The sequence below is a fragment of the Erpetoichthys calabaricus genome, chromosome 14 (assembly GCF_900747795.2).
Source record: "Erpetoichthys calabaricus chromosome 14, fErpCal1.3, whole genome shotgun sequence".
NCBI lineage: Eukaryota > Metazoa > Chordata > Cladistia > Polypteriformes > Polypteridae > Erpetoichthys > Erpetoichthys calabaricus.
In genome coordinates this window covers 17,270,764-17,291,750 of record NC_041407.2, presented here as the reverse complement: position 1 = coordinate 17,291,750, position 20,987 = coordinate 17,270,764, and the positions used below count along the sequence as shown (strand labels likewise).

At 45.0% G+C, this 20,987-nt stretch overlaps 1 protein-coding gene across 1 annotated transcript; it reads right to left on the bottom strand.

Moving 5' to 3' along the window:
• Window positions 1-1,095: 1,095 nt before the first annotated feature.
• Window positions 1,096-20,338, bottom strand: fads6 (fatty acid desaturase 6). Its single transcript, XM_028792886.2, has 6 exons — window positions 19,662-20,338; window positions 19,192-19,358; window positions 16,758-16,938; window positions 12,524-12,711; window positions 1,812-1,991; window positions 1,096-1,710 (listed from the first exon to the last, which is right to left on the bottom strand). Exons 1-6 carry the CDS (start codon window positions 19,984-19,986, stop codon window positions 1,561-1,563), a joined length of 1,191 nt encoding a protein of 396 aa, XP_028648719.1. The 5' UTR covers window positions 19,987-20,338; the 3' UTR covers window positions 1,096-1,560.
• Window positions 20,339-20,987: the final 649 nt, after the last annotated feature.

Here is a 20,987-nt window from a genome sequence, read left to right as displayed (position 1 = left end):
GCATGCACACATACACACACAAACACACACACACACACACACACATATATATATAATTTCCCTTGCCTGTAGGCCATTCCCGGGAGATCTCACCTGGCTCTCATGACATCACTTCCGGGACCGAGCCAATGGAAGAAGACCTTACCGGCTCCGGCCCCTGTGATGTCACCTCCGGGCTTGAACCAATGGCAGATGATCCTGAGCCAGACCCATATGACCTCACTTCCTGTCTTCCCCTTTAAAAGTCTAACCGTTTCCCCTATGTGTCAGTCTTGTTGTGGACTCTCTTGTAAGCACATCAGTGCTCTATATTTTGCATTTTCGACTTTGCAGCCAGGATACCTCATGATACGGGTGGCTGCCCCAAACCTTTAGATAGATAGATAGATAGATATCTGTGTGATGTCTCGTTATTGCGACACTATATATATATATATATATATATATATATATATATATATATATATATATATATATATGCAGCTGGAGATCCACAAAGGGAGAAGATGAATCACGTATCATAAAGTAGTTTTTATTCCTGAGCTTTCAGCCCCTGCCAGGAGCCGTTATCAGAGGGTAATGCTTAGACATACAAGAATCAATGGCGATATATAGCAAAATTAAGTGGTGGGGGGGGTGGTCTTAGGTCAGTGTGTGAGTGGGGGGGGGGGGGGTGAGGTAGGGGTTGGGAGGATTATTGGTCATAAATTTTATTTATGATGAACATGTTCTTCTTAAGTTTGTATATGCTGGGTTTATGTTCAAATGTCTGTTGTGAGGGATAGCCGGCCAAATATTTCGGTCCACACCTCCAGGCCGCCAGATGTAAGCCTCCCTACAGCGGCTCCTGGTGGTCCCCATGGTATCCAGCAAGGTTGTTTATAACAACTACAATGTCCATAATGCCCTGCTGGAATTTGGGGACCTTCCATGCTGCTGGGAGGGCTCCATCTGGCGGCCTGGAGGTGTGGACCGGAATATTTGGCCGGCCATCCCTCACACTGTTAATGGCGTTTTCGTTTGATAGCCAAGATTCGGCCAACTCTCTGGCACTTTTAGTACTGGCCTTAAATCTTACTTGTGCATTGTCCCAGTTGAATGTATGTCCGGTCCTGGCATGTGCATTTCACTCTATCTCAGTAGTACGAGGGTGTTGTACCGTGTTAGCCATTATGAATGTAGTGAGAAGTCAAGCAAAATGACCCTATTTATTGGCTAACTACGAAGATTTCAATATGCAAACTTCAGGCAAGATGTGACCATATTGTACTCTGTTTAGTTAGCCAATTAAAAGGGTCATTTTGCTTGACTTCCCACTACACTCTATCTCAGATAAGAGAAGTGATTTCCAAACTGGATTAACACTTGAGCCAGGATTTTGCATGCGCCCGAGTGGAAGTAGCCTCACAGCTAAGTGAGGTGAAAGTACAAATCCAAGCGTCTTGTTCGTCCGCTCCAGTCTTTCGCTCATCTTGACCTCTGCAGTCTCTTAACTGAAAACGTTTTTGGTGTTAGAATGGTATTTGGTCAATCTCTATTTCTCTCTCCTTCTGTCTCTCATCACTGGATGCCCACCAGCTCGGTGATGGGTGGAGCAAACACCATCAGCTCCTCATACTTTTGAATGAAGAGCCGCAGGCGTGAGAGATAGGCGTCCTCCTGATAGGGCAGGCCATTGTCTTTGAGGAACCGTGAAACGATGGGCTTGACCTGGAGAAGAGAAAGAGGGACGATGGTGAGTGCAAGCTTGGAAGGCCATGTCACCCCCCCAACCCCAACACACACACACACACATGTCTGCCTCAACCCACCTTGAGACACATGTGATCAGACAGGTAAGGGAAGAGGTGATGCTCCACGTGGCAACTGATCAGTGAATGACCAAATGTCCAGTTAAGCACAGGGTTTCTAGGCAGGTTTAACACCCCATGGGTCATCTGGTATATTCTCTTTGGTCGCTGCAGAGGGGAGAACATGGCCAGACCGATGTGCTGAAAAGGCATAGATGAGAAGCAGTTAGATTGAGCTGCCACGCTGCACCATCTGGATGGGACCTTCAAAAGAACAAGCCTAGAGTTAGAATGCAACATGGATGAAGGGCTTTGTGCTTTACACACCCACATGTACATATGTGTAATGGTGGAAAAGACCCTAGGAAGGTCTTGAGGTCTCGGGGATATTAGAACATTAGAACATTAGAACACTCTGGACGAGAACAGGCCATTCAGCCCAACAAAGCTCGCCAGTCCTGTCCACTTATTTCTTCCAAAAAAACATCAAGTCAAGTTTTGAAAGTCCTTAAGGTCCTCCTGTCCACCACATTTCTTTGTGTAAAGAAAAACTTCCTAATGTTTGTGTGAAATTTACCCTTAACAAGTTTTCAACACTGTCCCAGTGTTCTTGATGAACTCATTTTAAAATAACAGTCTCGATCCACTGGACTAATTTCCTTCATAATTTTAAACACTTCAGTCAGGTCTCCTCTTCATCTCCTGAAGGCTCAGCTCTTTTAATCTTTCCTCATAACTCTTCCCCTGTAGCCCTCTAATCAGTCTAGTCGCCCTTCTCTGGACCTTTTCTAGTGCTGCTATGTCCTTTTTGTAGCCTGGAGACCAAACCTGCACACAGGACTCCAGATGAGGCCTCACCAGTGTGTTATAAAGCTTGAGAAGAGCCTCTTTGGACTTGTACTCCACACATCAAGGCGCTATATAACCTGATATTCTGTTAGCCTTCTAAATGGCTTCTGAACATCTGAAAATCGAGAGTACACCTTATGAGAAGGATTTAGGAGTCATAGTGGACTCTAAGCTATTGACTTCCCGACAGTGTTCAGAAGACATTAAGAAGGCTAACAGAATGTCAGGTTATATAGCGCCTTGATGTGTGGAGGACACGTCACAGGAGGTTCTGCTCAACCTTTATAACACACTGGTGAGGCCTCATCTTGAGTACTGCATGCAGTTTTGGTCTCCAGGCTACAAAAAGGACATAGCAGCACTAGAAAAGGTCCAGACAAGAGTGACTAGGCTGATTCCAGGGCTACAGGGGTTGAATTATGAGGAAAGATTAAAAGAGCTGATTGAAGTGTTTAAAATTATGAAGGGAATTAGTCCAGTGGATCGAGACTGTTATTTTAAAATTAGTTCATCAAGAACACGGGGGCGCAGTTGGAAACTTGTTAAGGGTAAATTTCGCACAAACATTAGGAAGTTTCTCTTTACACAAAGAACGATAAACACTTGAAATAAGCAACCAAGTAGTGTGGTAGACAGTAGGACTTTAGGGACTTTCAAAACTCGACTTGATGTTATTTTAGTGGATAGGACTGGCGAGCTTTGTTGGGCTGAATGGCCTGTTCTCGTCTAGAGTGTTCTAGTGTTCTAATGTTCACTTTCTGGAAGTCGATAGCTTAGAGTCCAGTACGACTCCTAAATCCTTCTTATAAGGCGTACTCTCGATTTTTCTGACCGCCCATTGTGTATTCAAACCAAACATTTTTACTTCCTATGTGTAATACTTTACATTTACTAGACATTAAATTTCATCTGCCACAAATCTGCCCAAGCCTGTCTGCTATCCAAGTCCTTTTGTAACGATATAACGGATTCTAAACTATCTGCTAACCCACCAATCTTGGTATCATCTGCAAACTTAACCAGCTTGTTACTTATATTCCTATCTAAATCATTTCTATATATTAAAAATAGCAGCGGCCCTACACTGACCCCTGCTGATCACCACTCTTAACATCGGACCAATTCTGAGGAGGTTCCTCGCACCATCACCATCTACTTCCTGTGTCTGAGCCAATTCTGCACCCATCTAAAAGCATCACCATGAACTCCCACTTCTTTTAGTTTGATGCCCAACCTCTCATGTGGCACCTTATCAAAAAAGGACAGATGACACTACCGTGCTTCCCCTCTCTTCACCTCTAGATGTTGGACAATAAAAATGCACTGCTCTCTGCTCCTTCATCTTTTGCCTGACTGGATGGTTTTCACACCCTGGTGGTACCTGGTGGACACTTGTTCTCAGTTGTCTCAATAGACATTTATTGTCTGGGTAAATTCTGTAGGTGGTCAACTGATAACAAACAATCAATGGAGCGGAGAGACGGGAGCACAGAAATGGATCCACTTGACCTCCTGAATCAGCCAATAATACTCTTCATGTGTGTAGCCACCCTAACCTGACCCTTATTAAAAGCCGATTAACTCTAAATCTGTTCATCCATGAGTGTGGCATACAGTTAATGATCTCAAAGTCAGGGTTTAATCCAACCAACTCCCTGTAACCATGCAGATAATCACCAAGGGGAGTGTCAGAATGGGACAAGGAGAGAAACATACAAGCCCACCATTAAAAAAAAATAGAAACAGCAAAAATCAGATTAAGCAAACTTGAAGTTCCACGTGATCGACTTTTGATCAGAATCAGTAGGGGTCAAGGCAGATTGTTGTAGGATCTGATTGGTCGTTCAGCAGGCTGTGGGTGACACAAGCCCATCTAATGGTCTGATGGCATAACTTATAGGTATGCAGGTGGCAACCAATCATGTTAAAAGTTTTCTTATTATGGAATGAATTCCTTGGAATTGTGATCTAATCAATGAAGTGTTTAAAAACAGAGCTAGACACGCTCCCCTCCTTTGTAACACTTGCTGAGAAGTTGCATGTGCTGTAGGTGTTACCTCTTGGAAGACTTAGATAGTAAAGAAGAATGGTCAACGCTTTCTCCTGCCTGTGTTTACTGCTTATATGGGACACCCGTTAAATTTCTTCCACAATGGTGGCGGTCCCCACAGTGACTGTGTAGTGGTGTTTATTATTAACACACTTGGCTACCTGACGTTGCAATGAAAAGGTTAAAGGTGTTATCACTACCACCACTCCATAAAGCTTAATGGTGTCTTCTTCTTCTACCTTCTTCTTTTGGCTACTCCTATTTAGGGGTCTCCACAACCTTCATGTCCTCCCTTACCACATCCTCTTTTCCTCTTGCCTTGCGGTTCCACCCTGAACATTCTGTTCGCGTTGTACCCCTCATCTCTCCTCCACATGTGCCTACTACCATCTCAGTCAAGCCTTTCCCACTTGGTCACCATACTTTTGTACCTGTGTTATCACTCTAATAGACTCATTCCGAATTCTGTCTACCCTCGTCACTCTGAGTGAACATCAGACATGCTTCTGGTCAACCAATCAGCACAATTTGTCACCCCATGATAGTTCCTGGTTGACCAAAAAAATACACACCCTGGAGTTGGAGCTAACAAAAAGTAACAGCAACTACCTACCAGGAAGTGCAAATGGTCCAAGGTCCTACAGTAGGAATTCTTCACAAGTTCCTGAGGTTCTAAAATGGTTCCTGAGAAAAGGGCTGGAGTTGGGAAAATGCCTATAGGGAGCTGATTAGAATCTCCCATAACACTGGGAGTTGGCCTTTTCCTTAAGAAATGGAGCCATCAGCAATCAGACATCAGACAGAGAAACGAAGAAAGAAGACAAAGTGCCATTTATTTAACAGTGCTTTGGTGCTGTGTGGAAAACGAAGAGAAACAGTTTCCCACACCGCAATAAAAGCCTTGTGTGTTTCTGGTCTTGTGGCTGTGCCTGTAGTGTCCGGTGTTTGGGGAGCTGGAGTGCCCTCTGGTGGCCACAACAGAAACTTTCAAACTCAGGTAAAGTTAAAAAAAAATCTCAGAACATACTCAAGTACAGTAATGAGCGCTCAAAGAACTCGGAATTACAACTCGGACAATTTGGACAAAACAAAGCTACCCGAATCCTGACCTTTCACCTTAGGCAATAGTATTAAATAAAACATAAAACCTGGTCAACCCGGAATGCTGTTTTTTGGTCAAAATGCATCTGGAGCAAAGTAATACACTATTAAATACCTACATTTTGCAATTGCTTTCCACAGAAAGTTGCAGTTAATCTTTAACTTAATTTAATTTTTTGCATACCAAGTAACAAATTAGCAGTGGCATCACATTTTTCTGAAAAGTCCAACCGGAAACGCTTGTGAATGTGCTGAAGTGGGAAGGTGAAAAGACACAACTCGGAGCTCGGATTGATGAACGAACGACTGAGCTCTTTTGTACTTGTCTTGGTCTCTGAACGAACGTACAGCTACAATGACATTAAAGAACGACTCTTTTCGAGGCATGCGCAGTTCATGCTACGTTTAATATAGCATTCCATGACTGTCCGGCACTATCATCTTAACTTCACTTAAATGGCTGACGTCCTTGGGGAAATAGCCTATCAGTAAACTGTTTCAGCAAAACTGTCAAGACGACAACTAGCCAATGACTGACTTGGTAGACGACACCAAGCACCTCCACACTGATAGGTTCGCTCTGACTGAGTGACTCTGACCTTCGCAGTACGTCGCAGTGACTGACTGAATGAACCAGCATGCCCCCTACTGGTATGGAGAGTCACTGCAAGTTCATTCACGAACTACAGACAAGAGACTCACAGTACACTACACTGAACTAATTCGCCGAAAGAATCCGTTCACATACAGAACCGAGGAACGGACTGCAGACAAGAGACTTGCGGTACATTGAATCTCAGTTCAGTTCACTGATGATATATGTGTGGGAGACTGTGTGCACTAGGTGAAGGTGGTTTGTTTTTATCTATTTATTGATGAAATTGTATTTATTGTCACAATTCAATAAAGAGGATTATTACTATTATTTTTATTATTATTATTATTATTAGTGGTAGTAGTAGTAGTAGTAGTATTATACAGCTTCCAGTTAATCCAAAATGCTGCTGCAACAATTGTTACAAGAACAAGAAAACACAAGCACATAACTTCAGTTCTCATGTCCTTACACTGGCTCCCGGTTAAGTTTAGGGCAGATTTCAAAATCCTCCTATTAACATATAAAATCTTAAATGGCTGAGGTTCGGCTTACTCATCTGAACTTATCATGACTCACAAACTAGAACATACATTGAGATCTCAAAATGCCGGTCTGCTTATGATTTCAAAGATTAATAAACCAACAATGGGAGGTTGAGCTTTTAGTTACAGGGCCCCTAAACTGTGAAGTGGTCTGCCTGCTACTATAAGAGATGCCCCTTTAGTCTCAGCTTTCAAATCCCGGCTGAAGACTCACTACTTCAGTTTAGCACACCCTTACTAGAGCTGCTGATTAACTGTACATAATGCATATCTCTGTTGTTGGTCATTAGCACTAAAACATAAGTAATATGATAGTTAGAATTAGTTGTTACTAGCCCTCACCTATTCTGTTTCTCTTCTCTGTACTCAAATGTGGCACTTGATGCCACTGCCCACCTGCCAAGTTGTTTTTCCTGCCTAAGGTAAAGTCATCTCTGATGAAGCATCGCAAGAATCATCAGGTAGAGGGGAACATTCATCGGATTGGCTGGCCCAGCGCTGATTCAGCTGTGGAATGGCCAATAGGGAGAGGCAGCTTGATGGCCGAGGTCTCCAGGACTCTGAGCAAATCCAAATTGTATCATGTGATATCATCTACTGTTGAATTCTGTTCTGTACTTGTAATATTTCTATTGCTATATATTTCTATTTCTATATTATATTGTATTGATGATTATTTGTGTTCTGTTCTGTGTATTGTATTTACCCCATTTTTTTCACACCCACTGCAACATACCTGGAAAGGGGTCCCTTCTTGAACTGCCTTTCCCAATGGTTTCTTCAATTTTTTCCCCTACAAGGGATTTTTTGGGAGTTTTTCCTTGTCTTCTTAGAGACTCAAGGCTGGGGGGCTGTCAAAAGGCAGGGCCTGTTAAAGCCAACTGCATCACTTGTTGAGTAATTTTGGGCTTTACAAAAATACATTTTATTGTATTGTATTGGATTGGATTGGATTGGATTGGATTGGATTGGATCGGATTGTATTGTGTGTGATTGTACAATTTTTTTTATTTATTGCTGAAATTTTATTTATTGTCAGAATTCAAAAAAGAGTATATTATTATTATCCATCCATCCATTATCCAACCCGCTGAATCCGAACACAGGGTCATGGGGGTCTGCTGGAGCCAATCCCAGCCAACATAGGGCACAAGGCAGGAACCAATCTCGGGCAGGGTGCCAACCTACCACAGGACACACACAAACACCAAGCACACACCAAGCACACACTAGGGCCAATTTAGAATCGCCAATCCACCTAATCTGCATGTCTTTGGACTGTGGGAGGAAACCGGAGCGCCCGGAGGAAACCCACGCAGACACGGGGAGAACATGCAAACTCCACACAGGGAGGACCCGGGAAGTGAACCCAGGTCTCCCAACTGCGAGGCAGCAGCACTACCCACTGCACCACCATGCCGCCCATTATTATTATTATTATTATTATTATCCATCCATCCATTTTCCAACCCGCTGAATCTGAACACAGGGTCACGGGGGTCTGCTGGAGCCAATCCCAGCCAGCACAGGGCACAAGGCAGGAACCAATCCCAGGCAGGGTGCCAACCCACCGCAGGACACACACAAACACACCCACACACCAAGCACACACTAGGGCTAATGTAGAATTGCCAATCCACCTAACCTGCATGTCTATAGACTGTGGGAGGAAACCCACGCAGACACGGGGAGAACATGCAAACTCCACGCAGGGAGGACCCGGGAAGTGAACCTGGGTCCCCAGATCTCCCAACTGCGAGGCAGCAGCACTACCCACTGCACCACCGTGCCGCCCATTATTATTATTATTATTATTATTATCCATCCATCCATTTTCCAACCCGCTGAATCCGAACACAGGGTCACGGGGGTCTGCTGGAGCCAATCCCAGCCAGCACAGGGCACAAGGCAGGAACCAATCCCAGGCAGGGTGCCAACCCACCGCAGGACACACACAAACACACCCACACACCAAGCACACACTAGGGCTAATGTAGAATTGCCAATCCACCTAACCTGCATGTCTATAGACTGTGGGAGGAAACCCATGCAGACACGGGGAGAACATGCAAACTCCACGCAGGGAGGGCCCGGGAAGTGAACCCAGGTCTCCCAACTGCAAGGCAGCAGCGCTACCCACTGTGCCACCGTGCCGCCCATTATTATTATTATTATTATTATTATTATTATTATTATTATTATTATTATTATTATTATCTTTCCTTAAAGTCCTGCTCGTATTAAAGAAATGTGACAGATTCACATTTAACAGAGAGAAAGAGAGAGAGACTGGAAGAATTTCCCACCTTCAAGTAAGAACTTGTCAGAAACCCTACCAGAAATTCCGTAATGGCGTCTCTAACAGACACACTTAACAAAGTCCTGTATTTGCGTTTTAGAAAGCTTGTTACAGACATGACCAGAAATTCCTTTTCACATGAAGCATTTGTAAAAGCTTGAATGGGATATTAACAGAAATTCTTTGCCCATATTTATCACCTTGGGTGTTTTAAAAGTTTGTGAGAAATGTTAACAGAAATTAATTTTTTAAATCTTTGTTTTAAATTATGGATAAGTATGCTTTCAGATTGTGATGTTGACATTTGTGAATAATGAGTGCACGCCAAGGGACAATACATTTAGGGGCCTACAAGTCAAGCCAATAAAATGAAACACGCCTCGGTGAGGAACAAGGCTCTTCACAGAGAGGGGCTTGTCAGGGTCCGCATGGGGCCCTCTAAGGGGGTTCTGGACTGCAGATTCCCAGGCCGCCTTGAAGCCTGAATGTAGGCCGAAACAGGTGGGTCCTTTCAGCCTTTGAGAAAAAGAACGAGATGGATCTGGCAGACTGGGCCTCCTGCGCACGTCCATCACAGCGCTGTGAGACCGGAAGCCAAAGAAGATGTGGGGCGTTGAACCATGTCCCGCACGCACACCGAGCTCCTCGAGTTCGGCTTACACGCTCTCATATTTCATGGACTTCATCCAAAGAGATGTGTGCGAATGGCAGCAGTGAAGATTAATAATATGCAGTGCATTGCTGCGTCCTCTGTATTTAATAAGCTTTACACTCCTAGAAATAGCCAGCTTATGAACTATGAATCTTTCACATGCTATATATACACAGTATATAAAATCAAAAAAATGAAAGGACCACTTTTGAATGAGAGTATAGCATCAAGTCAATGAAACTTGTGGGCTATTGATCTGCTCAGTTAAGTAGCAGAGGGGGTTGTTAATCAGTTTCAGCTGCTTTGGTGCACTAGAGGGGCAACAATGAGACGACCCCCAAAACAGGAATAAATGGTTTAACAGGTGGAGGCCACTGAAATGTTCCCCTCCTCATCTGTTTTGTCACTCGTTTTGCATTTGGCTGCGGTCAGTGTCACTACTGGAAGCATGAGGCCATACCTAGACCATACAGAGGTGGCACAGGTAGACCAGCGTCTCCAGGATGGCACATCAATACATGCCTCCCATTGCCAGAAGGTGTGCTGTGTCTCCCAGCACAGTCTCCAGGGCATGGAGCAGATTCCAGGAGACAGACAGGTAGTTCCTCTAGGAGAGCTGGACAGCGCCCCTCATAGATGGTCCTTAACCCATCAATAGGACTGACCGGTATCTTCTCCTCTGGGCAAGGAGGAACAGGACGAGCACTGCCACAGCCTACAAAATGTCTCTGACCAGACAATCAGAAACAGACCTCATGAGGGTGGCCTGAGGGCCCGACGTCCTCTAGTGGGCACCATAGAGCTTAATTGGCATTTGCCATAGAATACCGGAATTGGCAGGTCCAGCACTGGCGCCTTGTGGTTTAGCCTGTCCTCATTTGGGGACACAATCAAGTGAAACCCTAGACAGGTGACCTCCAGTGAACTCATTCTGGGACTTGTAACACCAATGGGGTGTTAATTTGGGGGTTGTCATATTAAAGCAGTTAAATGTTTATGAGATCAATTATTCTGTGTTTTATATTTGTAATTAATTTAGACCCATTTGCACAGATCTAATTTCTGCTTTTCTTTCTGGATTCAATTTTTTATAACAACAAGATGTCACTACATCCAAGATGGTGAATACTTTTTGTAAGTACTATATAGTGAATTTCGCAGAAAACCTTACCATAAAGCATCTTGTAATGTAAAATTCCAAACTACTTTGGAAAAGAAATTGGGTGACAGTGGTGCCATCTCACAGCTCCGGGTTAAAACTCCATCTTGGTCACCATCCCTGTTGAGCCTGCATGTTGTCCACGAATCCACATAAGTACTCATCTCACTCTTATGTTGTTGGACGTGTGTATGAGTGGGCCTTGTGAAGGACCACCACCACCAAGAGTTGGAACTTGTGCTGCACATGATGCAACCCTCTACTAGAATAAGTGCATTTTCAAAATGGTGGAATGAGAGCTACTACAGGGTGACACAAAAAAACGGGAACTTTTTTACAATCCAATAAAACTTGAAGTGATAAAAGAAATAAATTTTATTCATAGTAATTGAAACCTTAAAATTTGCCATTTACGAAAAATTGATAGAATTTATCATTTTTTAAAAATTACGTCTTTTAGATGGCGTCCTCCTGTACGAATACATTCTTGAAATCTGCTGTTGAGATTCTTCATTGACCGCTGCAACATCTCAGCTGGGATACTGTGAATTTCATCCCGAATTCTCTGTTTTAACTCATCCAGGGTTCTTGGTCGAGTCGTGTACACTTTACTCTTGAGGTAGCCCCACAAGAAAAAATCACAAACGGATAAATCTGGCGATCTAGGGGGCCAGGGAATGTTACCGAATCTTGAGATCACACGGTTAACCGAACAATTCTCGCACAGCTTCCATTGATTGCCGTGCAGTGTGTGATGTCGCTCCATCCTGTTGAAACCAGGTTTCTTGAACGTGTGGAAAGTTGTTCAATTCAGGTGTAACGAAAGTTTGTAACATCTCCACGTAACGATCCGCATTGACAGTTATTGTGTTTCCCTGTTCATTTTCGAAAAAATGCGGTCCGATAATCCCATGTGATGAAACATCACACCATACGAGCACTTCTTGGTCGTCCTGTTGGTTTTTTCTTTAGGGCAGATCCAGTCTCTTCAAACTTATTAATCCAACCTTTTATCGCGTGTTTTGACGGAACGACACCATGACGTCCTAAATTATAAAAACGTCGAAACTCCCTCTGCGCAGCTTCCAAACTATCATTGTTTTTATAAAACATTTTTATGGCTAAGGCACGCTGTTGCCCGTTCCACTGATCCATGATTACTAAAATGGCAGAGTGTTTACTTGCTAAATGTCACTAACCCGCAGTGCTACCACCTGCTAATGGCTACCAATACGCATTTCAAAAATTCCCGTTATTCTGTGTCACCCTGTATATAATCTAGGAAAAAGAATCTGCACAACCTCTGCTCCATGACCAAAGCAGACACCGAGATGGCTTTTAGTTACAGATGGTCCATATCCAATGTAAAACTCAAAGTAAGGGGACACTTGAGGCCCACTGATTTGTAAAACCTATGAAACAGACGCTCCCCTAACGCCGTCACCTCCGATCCCGATAATTTGGGTTAAGCAACAGCTCTAACCTGGAAGATGTTGACGTGTATGTACGGAAGGGAGAAGACGGCCCGACACAACATCATACAGAGCAGCGTGGACGAGACGCTCTGGAATCCCGACACGTGGACCAGCAGCCAGTAGTGAGCACCGAGGCCAAGCAGAATTGTGCAGATTGTCCGCAGAGCCAGACCCGGAGAGTAATCCTTAAGGAGACCTGCAAGGACAGAGCATCTCAAAGTCAGGGCACGGAGAGATGGCACTGGCACAGATGAACAAATGAAAGAGCGTAGGGTGTGTGTGTTTATGACAGTGCCTGTGTGTGTGTTCATGTGCTGGAGTGCAGAGGGCAGCTTGAATAACCGAGTGCATTGGCCTTGACCTTCTGCGTCAGCGGGTGGTTTCATAATTCAATGTTGTTGTAAGGCACGGCGTGAGTCACGCTATATAAGTTAGTTTTGATGTGTTAGTGTTTGAGTGAGTGTGACTCTCTAACATGGATTATTGTGTGTGTTTAAGTGAGCGTCATTCAGTTGGGCACGAGAGCTTCACTTTCTCTTTCCATTGTATTTAGTGGTTGGTGCCAGGCTACTGGGAAGTTACCTGTGAAGCACACTTTATTATCTTATCAGTCGCTGACTACATGAATGTGCTTGCCTGTAAGTCAACGTGATTCAATAGTGCATATGGCAGGACTTTCTGTTTCAACTGGTGGTTTCACAACTTGAGGTTGTTGCCAGGCTCTGGGTGAGTCATATACAGTGCCCTCCATAATGTTTGGGACAAAGATACATTTTTTTTTTATTCCCCTCTCTGCTCCACAGTTTAAAATTACAAACCAAACAATTCGGACGCCGTGATAAAAGAGCAAATTGCAGGCTTTCATTTTACGGGTGTTTGTATACATTGCGACTTCACCGTGTAGGAATGGAATTTGTGGTCTCCTCATTTCAGGGCACCGTAATGTTTGGTGTCACAGGAGTTTGTGATTCCTCAGGTGGGTTTCATTGCTTCATAAGAGACCTCAGCTTGCTTCTGTGCTTTGGAGTCTGCGGTTGCCGTTGTTCAATATCATGACAAGAGCTTTGCCCATGGAAGTCAAATATGCCATTATGAGGATGAAAAGCAAGAATAAACATGTGATTATTTATTAAAATATTCACATGTGATGAAGACCATGGAGCGGCTGCTGCTTCACCACCTGAGGCCACAGGTCCATCACGCCCTCGACCATCTACAGTTCGCTTACCAGGAGAAGGTGGGAGCGGAGGATGCCATCATCTACATGCTACACCAATCACTCTCCCACTTGGACAGAGGCAGTGGTGCTGTAAGAATTATGTTTCTGGACTTTTCTAGCGCCTTCAATACAATCCAACCTCTGCTCCTTAGGGACAAGCTGGCAGAGATGGGAGTTGATTCATACCTGGTGGCATGGATCGTGGACTATCTTACAGACAGACCTCAGTATGTGCGTCTCGGGAACTGCAGATCTGACATTGTGGTCAGCAACACAGGAGCGCCACAGGGAACTGTACTTTCTCTGGTCCTGTTCAGCCTATATACATCGGACTTCCAATACAACTTGGAGTCCTGCCACGTGCAAAAGTTCACTGACGACACTTCGATCGTGGGCTGCATCAGCAGTGGGCAGGAGGAGGAGGAGTATAGGGACCTAATCAAGGACTTTGTTAAATGGTGCGACTGAAACCACCTACACCTGAACACCAGCAAAACCAAGGACCTGGTGGTGGATTTTAGGAGGCCCAGACCCCTCATGGACCCCGTGATCATCAGAGGTGACTGTGTGCAGAGGGTACAGACCTATAAATACCTGGGAGTGCAGCTGGATGAAAAAATGGACTGGACTTCCAATACTGATGCTATGTGTAAGAGAGGACAGAGCCGACTATACTTCCTTAGAAGGCTGGCGTCCTTCAACATCTGTAATAAGATGCTGCAGATGTTCTATCACACAGTTGTGGCAAGCGCCCTCTTCTACGCAGTGATGTGCTGGGGAGGCAGCATAAAGAAGAGGGACGCCTCACGCCTGGACAAACTGGTGAGGAAGGCAGGCTCTATTGTAGGCACAGAGCTGGACAGTTTGACATCTGTGGCAGAGCGATGGGCGCTGAGCAGACTCCTATCAATCATGGAGAATCCACTGCATCCACTGAACAGGATCATCTTCAGACAGAGGAGCAGCTTCAGCGACAGACTGCTGTCACCGTCCTGCTCCACTGACAGACTGAGGAGATCGTTCCTCCACCACACTATGTGACTCTTCAGTTCCATCCGGGGGGTTAAACGTTAACATCATACAAAGTTATTGTCTGTTATACCTGCATTGTTATCACTCTTTAATTTAATTTTGTTTTTTTATTAGTATGCTGCTGCTGGAGTATGTGAATTTCCCCTTGGGATTAAAAAAGTATCTATCTATCTATCTATCTATCTATCTATCTATCTATCTATCTATCTATCTATCTATCTATCTATCTATCTATCTATCTATCTATCTATCTATCTATCTATCTATCTATCTATCTATCTATCTATCTATCTATCTATCTATCTATCTATCTATCTATCTATCTATCTATCTATCTATCTAAAACTATCTGAGACATCAATAAGACCTTAGGATGACCAAAATCAAATGTCTGGATTTTCATGAAGAAGAAAGAGCACACTGGTGAGCTCATTAATCACAAAGTGGCTGGTAGGCCAAGGAAGACCTCCATTGCTGATGACAGACGAATCCTCACTGTGGTAAACACAAAGTCCCACACGCCTGTCCAACAGATAGACACAGTCTTCAGGGGGCCGATGTGTGTCAGAGATGACTATCTGAGGAAGACCTCATGAACAGAAACACAGTGGACACACTGTAAGATGGAGGCCACTAAAATAGGATGACCAGATTACAGTTTGTAAAGAAGGACTTCAAAGAGCCTGCAGAATTCTAGGAAAAGGTCTTGTGGGCAGACGAGACAAAGATGGACCCGATCAGAGTGATGGTAAGAGCAAAGTGTGGAGACAAACAGGAACTTCCCAAGATCCAAAGTAGATCACCTCATCTGTTAAACATGCTGCTGGGGATGTTATGGCTTGGTTGCCCCAGTGACTGGCACACTTCTCTTCACTGTTGACAGCAGCTGCACAATGAATTCTGAGGTGCTGTAGAAACATCTCATCTGCTGAAGGTCCAGTAAAGGCCTCTAAACTCACTGGACGAGGCTTCATCCTCCAACAAAGTGAAGACCCCAAACACACAACTGAGGAATCAAAGGAGTTTTTCAAAGCTAAGAAATGGAAATTTCTTGAATGGCCAAGCCAGTCACCCGATGTCAATCCAACTGAGCAGGCCTTCCATATACTGAAGAGAAAACTTAAGGGGAGAGGCCCCCCGAAATGAGCGGGAGCTGAAGATGGCTACATTAGAGGCTTGGCAAAGCATCACCAGAGAAGACCTTCAGCAACCTGGTGATGTCAATGAATCACAGACTTCAAGCATTCATCGCAAGTGAGGGGTATGTGACAAAGTCCCAAATATGGCAATGGCTTTAATAGACCTGCCATTGCTGTGTCCTGACATGGGGGGACCCTGTAGAAAAAGTGTTGTGTGATTGAAATGTATGGAAAGTCTGCAAAGTGCACTTTAATCACGACGTCTGAATGACTTGGTTTGTAATTTTAAACTGTGGAACAGGGGGAGGTGGTGCGTTCTTTCCCCCAAACATGGAGGGTGCTGTAAACGAATATTGCAGTGTTGGGGTGTGTTTGTATATGAGTGGGATTCAGCAGTGCATGAGGGCCTGACTTTCTGATTCAGGTGATGATTTTGCACTCGGTAGTCAGAATAGGGTTCCTACACCAGATCTCTATGAGTAAAAAGGACATTTGTGTTGGCACGTGAGTATGTGAAATGAAGGAGACCACCTGTGCACCCATGCTGTGTAACTAAGGAGGAGAACTGAGGACATTCACATATGAGAAAATGTGGATATCTGTGTACTTCTGCAAGGTGAGCAAAAGGATGAGCAAACATAAGCTGGGACTCAGTGACTCGGGAAGTGTGCAAGTGTGTGACTAAGAAAACCGCGTCAAACTGGCAAGGTGAGAAAGTAAAAGAGCAGATTAAAAAATGAGGTGACTCCTTGGGGAGGGGGGGTGTCGCTATAAGAAAGCCACCTAGTGGGTGTACACCTTATTACAAGCAAATGTGTGGTGTCAGGCCGGGTAGAGTGTGAGTTTCCTTACCTACTGCCACAATTGGCGTGATGATGGGGACAGCAAGAGGAGCCATAAACAGGTAGATGTAGCGTGGAAGAAATGGCAGCTTCCAGGTGCTGGAGTCTCCGAGGCCGATAATGTTGGTGTGAGCATGGTGGAGCTTCACGTGAGCATCGACTCCAGCTTTGGCGGAGAACGAGCCACACACCTGCGATGAAAGAATTGAAGTTCATGTTAAAGTCTGTTTCCACTTGCACACAATGAGCGAAATTCTTATTTGCATGTCTGAGCAACACGCAACACGTGGGCAATGTCAGACATGGACTGTCCCTTGTCACGCGCATGCAGTGGCGTAGCTGACACCCACGCTACGCTACTGCGCGCATGTGCATAGGGGACAGTTTAAGGGATCTGGTGATTGTAATTACCCACCGCTCCGGGTGGTGGTGTTGTATTCTGATGCCCTTTCTCTTCCTCTCTCTGCAAACCAGATGGCTGACAGTTGTAACATCTCTGGAGTCACTGCTGGTGTCCAACCACCTGGACCTGCCTCTCCCTGCCAGAAGGACTTATGACTGGAAGTTCGGCCATTTTGAAACGAGTTCACTGTGGAACTCCAGTCCGCAAAGACCTTCTTTTTCAATTGCTGATTGTTTTTGGTTTTCAATTATATGGGGTCATTGGGTGCTGCCCCAACTCTTTATTGTGGTCTTTCTAATCACTTACACCCTGTTACACAAGATGTGGACTACACCAGATATCTCTGGTCACTTCTATTTTCACAAATGTTCTCTATGACTTTACTTGTTTACTCCTCCTTCTGACCTCCATGCCATCTAGGGTGGGCACTTAAGATGAAATCTTACATTTTGTGCCATACTTTACATTGACATTAAATTTCACCTGCCACAAATCTGCCCAAGCCTGTACGAATTCATCCCTGGCCCCTCTGTAATGATTCAATGGAATCAAGATCATCTGCTAGTCCACCAAGCTTGGTAACATTTGCAAACTCATCCAGCTTGTTATTTATATTCCTATTCAAATCCATCCATCCATCCATTATCCAACCCGCCATATCCTAACCACAGGGTCACGGGGGTCTGTTGGAGTCAATCCCAGCCAACACAGGGCGCAAGGCAAGAAACAAACCCCGGGCAGGGCGCCAGTCCACCGCAGGGCACGCACACACATACACACACACACACACTAAGCACACACTAGGGACAATTTAGAATCGCCAATGCACCTAACCTGCACGTCTTTGGACTGTGGGAGGAAACCCACGCAGACACGGGGAGAACATGCAAACTCCACACAGGGAGGACCCTCCTATCCAAATCATTAACATTTATTAAAAATAACAGTGGCCCTACACTGACCCCTGCTGGGCACCACTCTTAACATCAGCCAATTTTAATGAGGCTCTTCACACCATCACCCTGTGCTTCCTGTGTCTGAGCCCATTCTACACCCATTTGCACCCTGAACTCCCACTTCTTTTAGTTTGATGCCCATCCTCTAGTGTGGCACCTTATCAAATTCTTTTTGAAAGTCAAGATAGACAGAATGTCTCTTCTGTCATCGTCACTTCCAGTTCCAGTGCTGCCTGACGATGTCACTTCCGGTTCTTGCCCTGATGATATCACTTCCTCTACTTGCATTTAAAGGCAGCAGTCAGTTCTGTTTTGGACTCAGTCGTGTGAACATGTCTGTTCTTTTTGATCGATTTTGCAGTCGGGAAATATTATACGGGTGGCTGCCCCAAACCTTTCCAATGACTCTTTGTCGTTCTTGTGACAGTGGCGTAGTCGGCAGAACCGGAACCGGAAGTGACATGATTGGTTGCCCCAGAACCGGGCAGGACTTCCCGAGAATGGTCTGCAAGGAATTGAGAGAGAGAATCGGTGCACTTCGCTGCCCCCTGGTCAGGTGTGGAATTACGTTTATTCAAACCCTTTAGTTATCCCCTAATCGTGCATGTGTGACACTCCCTAAAATCCTTCTTATGGTCCCCACATGTTCTCATATGTCCTACATAACCTACCCTACCCTCTTCTTAATTGTATCTGAATATCGACAATTTCGAGCACAGCAGATACCAGCACACATGACTCTGAAAGGAGCAGCTACTTCGGTGTACTTATCAGTAATTAATGGTCCAAATAACCAGAACATCTGAAAAGAAAAAAAAATTAATTCCTATCAGCCTAACACTTAGAAGTTCCTGTTTCATTCAGTAAAAATAGAGCAGAACCAGTTTGCAAGTTCCAGATGGTTACAAAAAACATAGAAACCTGGGAAATAATGGCTTACATTGTTAAGGTAGGAGTCCAATTAAGAGAAGAACTGGGTTGGGACAAACACAGGAGATCCCCAGAACTGAACATTTACAACCACTAATCTCCACCTCTACATTAATTCTTTAATTTTTATTATTATTATTATTATTATTACCTACCTCAGTAAAGAAAATATTCCAGAACTCAGTCCAAGCCTTAGAATTGCTGAGGGCCCGGTGACTTGCAAGGTGACTCCCCTTCACTGTGATGATCGCATGGATGGTTCCCATCAGCAAGAGACCCGTCAGTAAACAGAAGGGACTGGCAGTACCCAAAAGTAGGAAACCTGGAGGAGTTTTAGTGCAGACAGAGAAGAAATCAACGGAACTGTTAAGGACAACTTTGGATTACCTCTGCCTGTTAGGGTTATCTAATCTGGGTAATCTCAGCTCCCGCCTGCCTGCGCCGTCCCCTTGCACACTCCGTACGGCGCACACAAGGCAGAGAGGTACGGACTACACCAATTTATATCAATGACTTCACAAGGCAGATTGTCCAAGGTCCAAATTATTCTCTTCACGCATGCACATCTTTTTTTTTTAGATGACACTTTCTTAATTTAAAATGAGGGTCAATCATAGTCACTCACCGGCTGGCAGACAGAGGAAGGCGCCAGCTACGATGGCACAGTCGATACCTTGCTTCTCCCACCAGCTGCTGTCCTTCACAGCTCTTTGGACGAGCTCCGTCAGCTCCATCATCAGCCTCTCGTCACTCTCCTCTGCTCTGATGCTCTTTGCTCTCCTGAACACCATCCCTCCGAGTGCTGCCTGATCCATCTGGGTGGTCTTACCTGCTCCATCCCTGCTCTTTTGTTTCAGCACTCCCATATCAGATGCAGTGTTCGCTTTCTGGTTCTGCATGTCGGCTGAGAACTGCAAGGTCATATGTTCAAGGTGGGCAGAGACGGTCATTAAGTGGGCAGACTGGGAACGAGCCAACCGTGTCCCTGGAAACTCACTGCAGAGTGGAGGAGCAGGTTTTCTTGTTTGAGCACAGTTAGTGTCTACCTGATTCTGGGCAGTCCCTGGCTGAACTTAACACTGAAGCTTTCCTTATTCTACTCCCCCTCCTCCTCGTATCTTTAAATTAACTCTAGTCAGCTGCCCGGTTGAGAAACATCTGATTGACCAGTCTGGAAAATTCACAAGTGACAAAGCAGACCAGCAGCTGTCCAGCTGGCACAGCCTCCAAAGCTTATTGGCAAATAAGCCCCTCCATCTCACTGCTGGCCCTGCTGCGGTCTCACTCTTTTTATGCTCCACTCTCCTTCCGCGTGTGTGTGCGTGTGTGTGTGTGTGTGTGTGTGTGTGTGTGTGTGTGTGCGCGTGTGTGTGTGTGTGTGCATGAGAAAGTGAGCAGGGCATTCGATCAGCCGACTCAGCTTTTAGTAGCACAGAAAGGAAAGGACGGCTTGCATATTCTTAGGATGAATACGGCTCTTTGGGGAAATGGAGAGGATGTCAAGCTGGGGGTCACATGACTGTTGGGGGCCAGAGGAGGGGGGGGGGCTGTGGGGGTTCTGCTATTTTACTGCAAAGTCACAGCAGTGTCTGTGCTGAGCCTGTCCTGAAGCCTGCCAGGACGATGCTTCTCATTGCTTTATTACGTGACTGGGAGCAAACGCTACAGCAGTGGCAAATCTGCTTAGACTTTAGGGGTCTTTGACATTTTGGAGTCTCCGGGTTCTTTTACTCTTAATTATTCCATCTCAATTCTGCTCTTGGGTGGCACGGTGGCGCAGTGGGTAGCGATGCTGCCTCGCAGTTAGGAGACCTGGGGACCTGGGTTCGCTTCCCGGGTCCTCCCTGCGTGGAGTTTGCATGTTCTCCCCGTGTCTGTGTGGGTTTCCTCTGGGTGTCTGTTAGAGACGCCATTACGGAATTTCTGGTAGGGTTTCTAACAAGTTCTTACT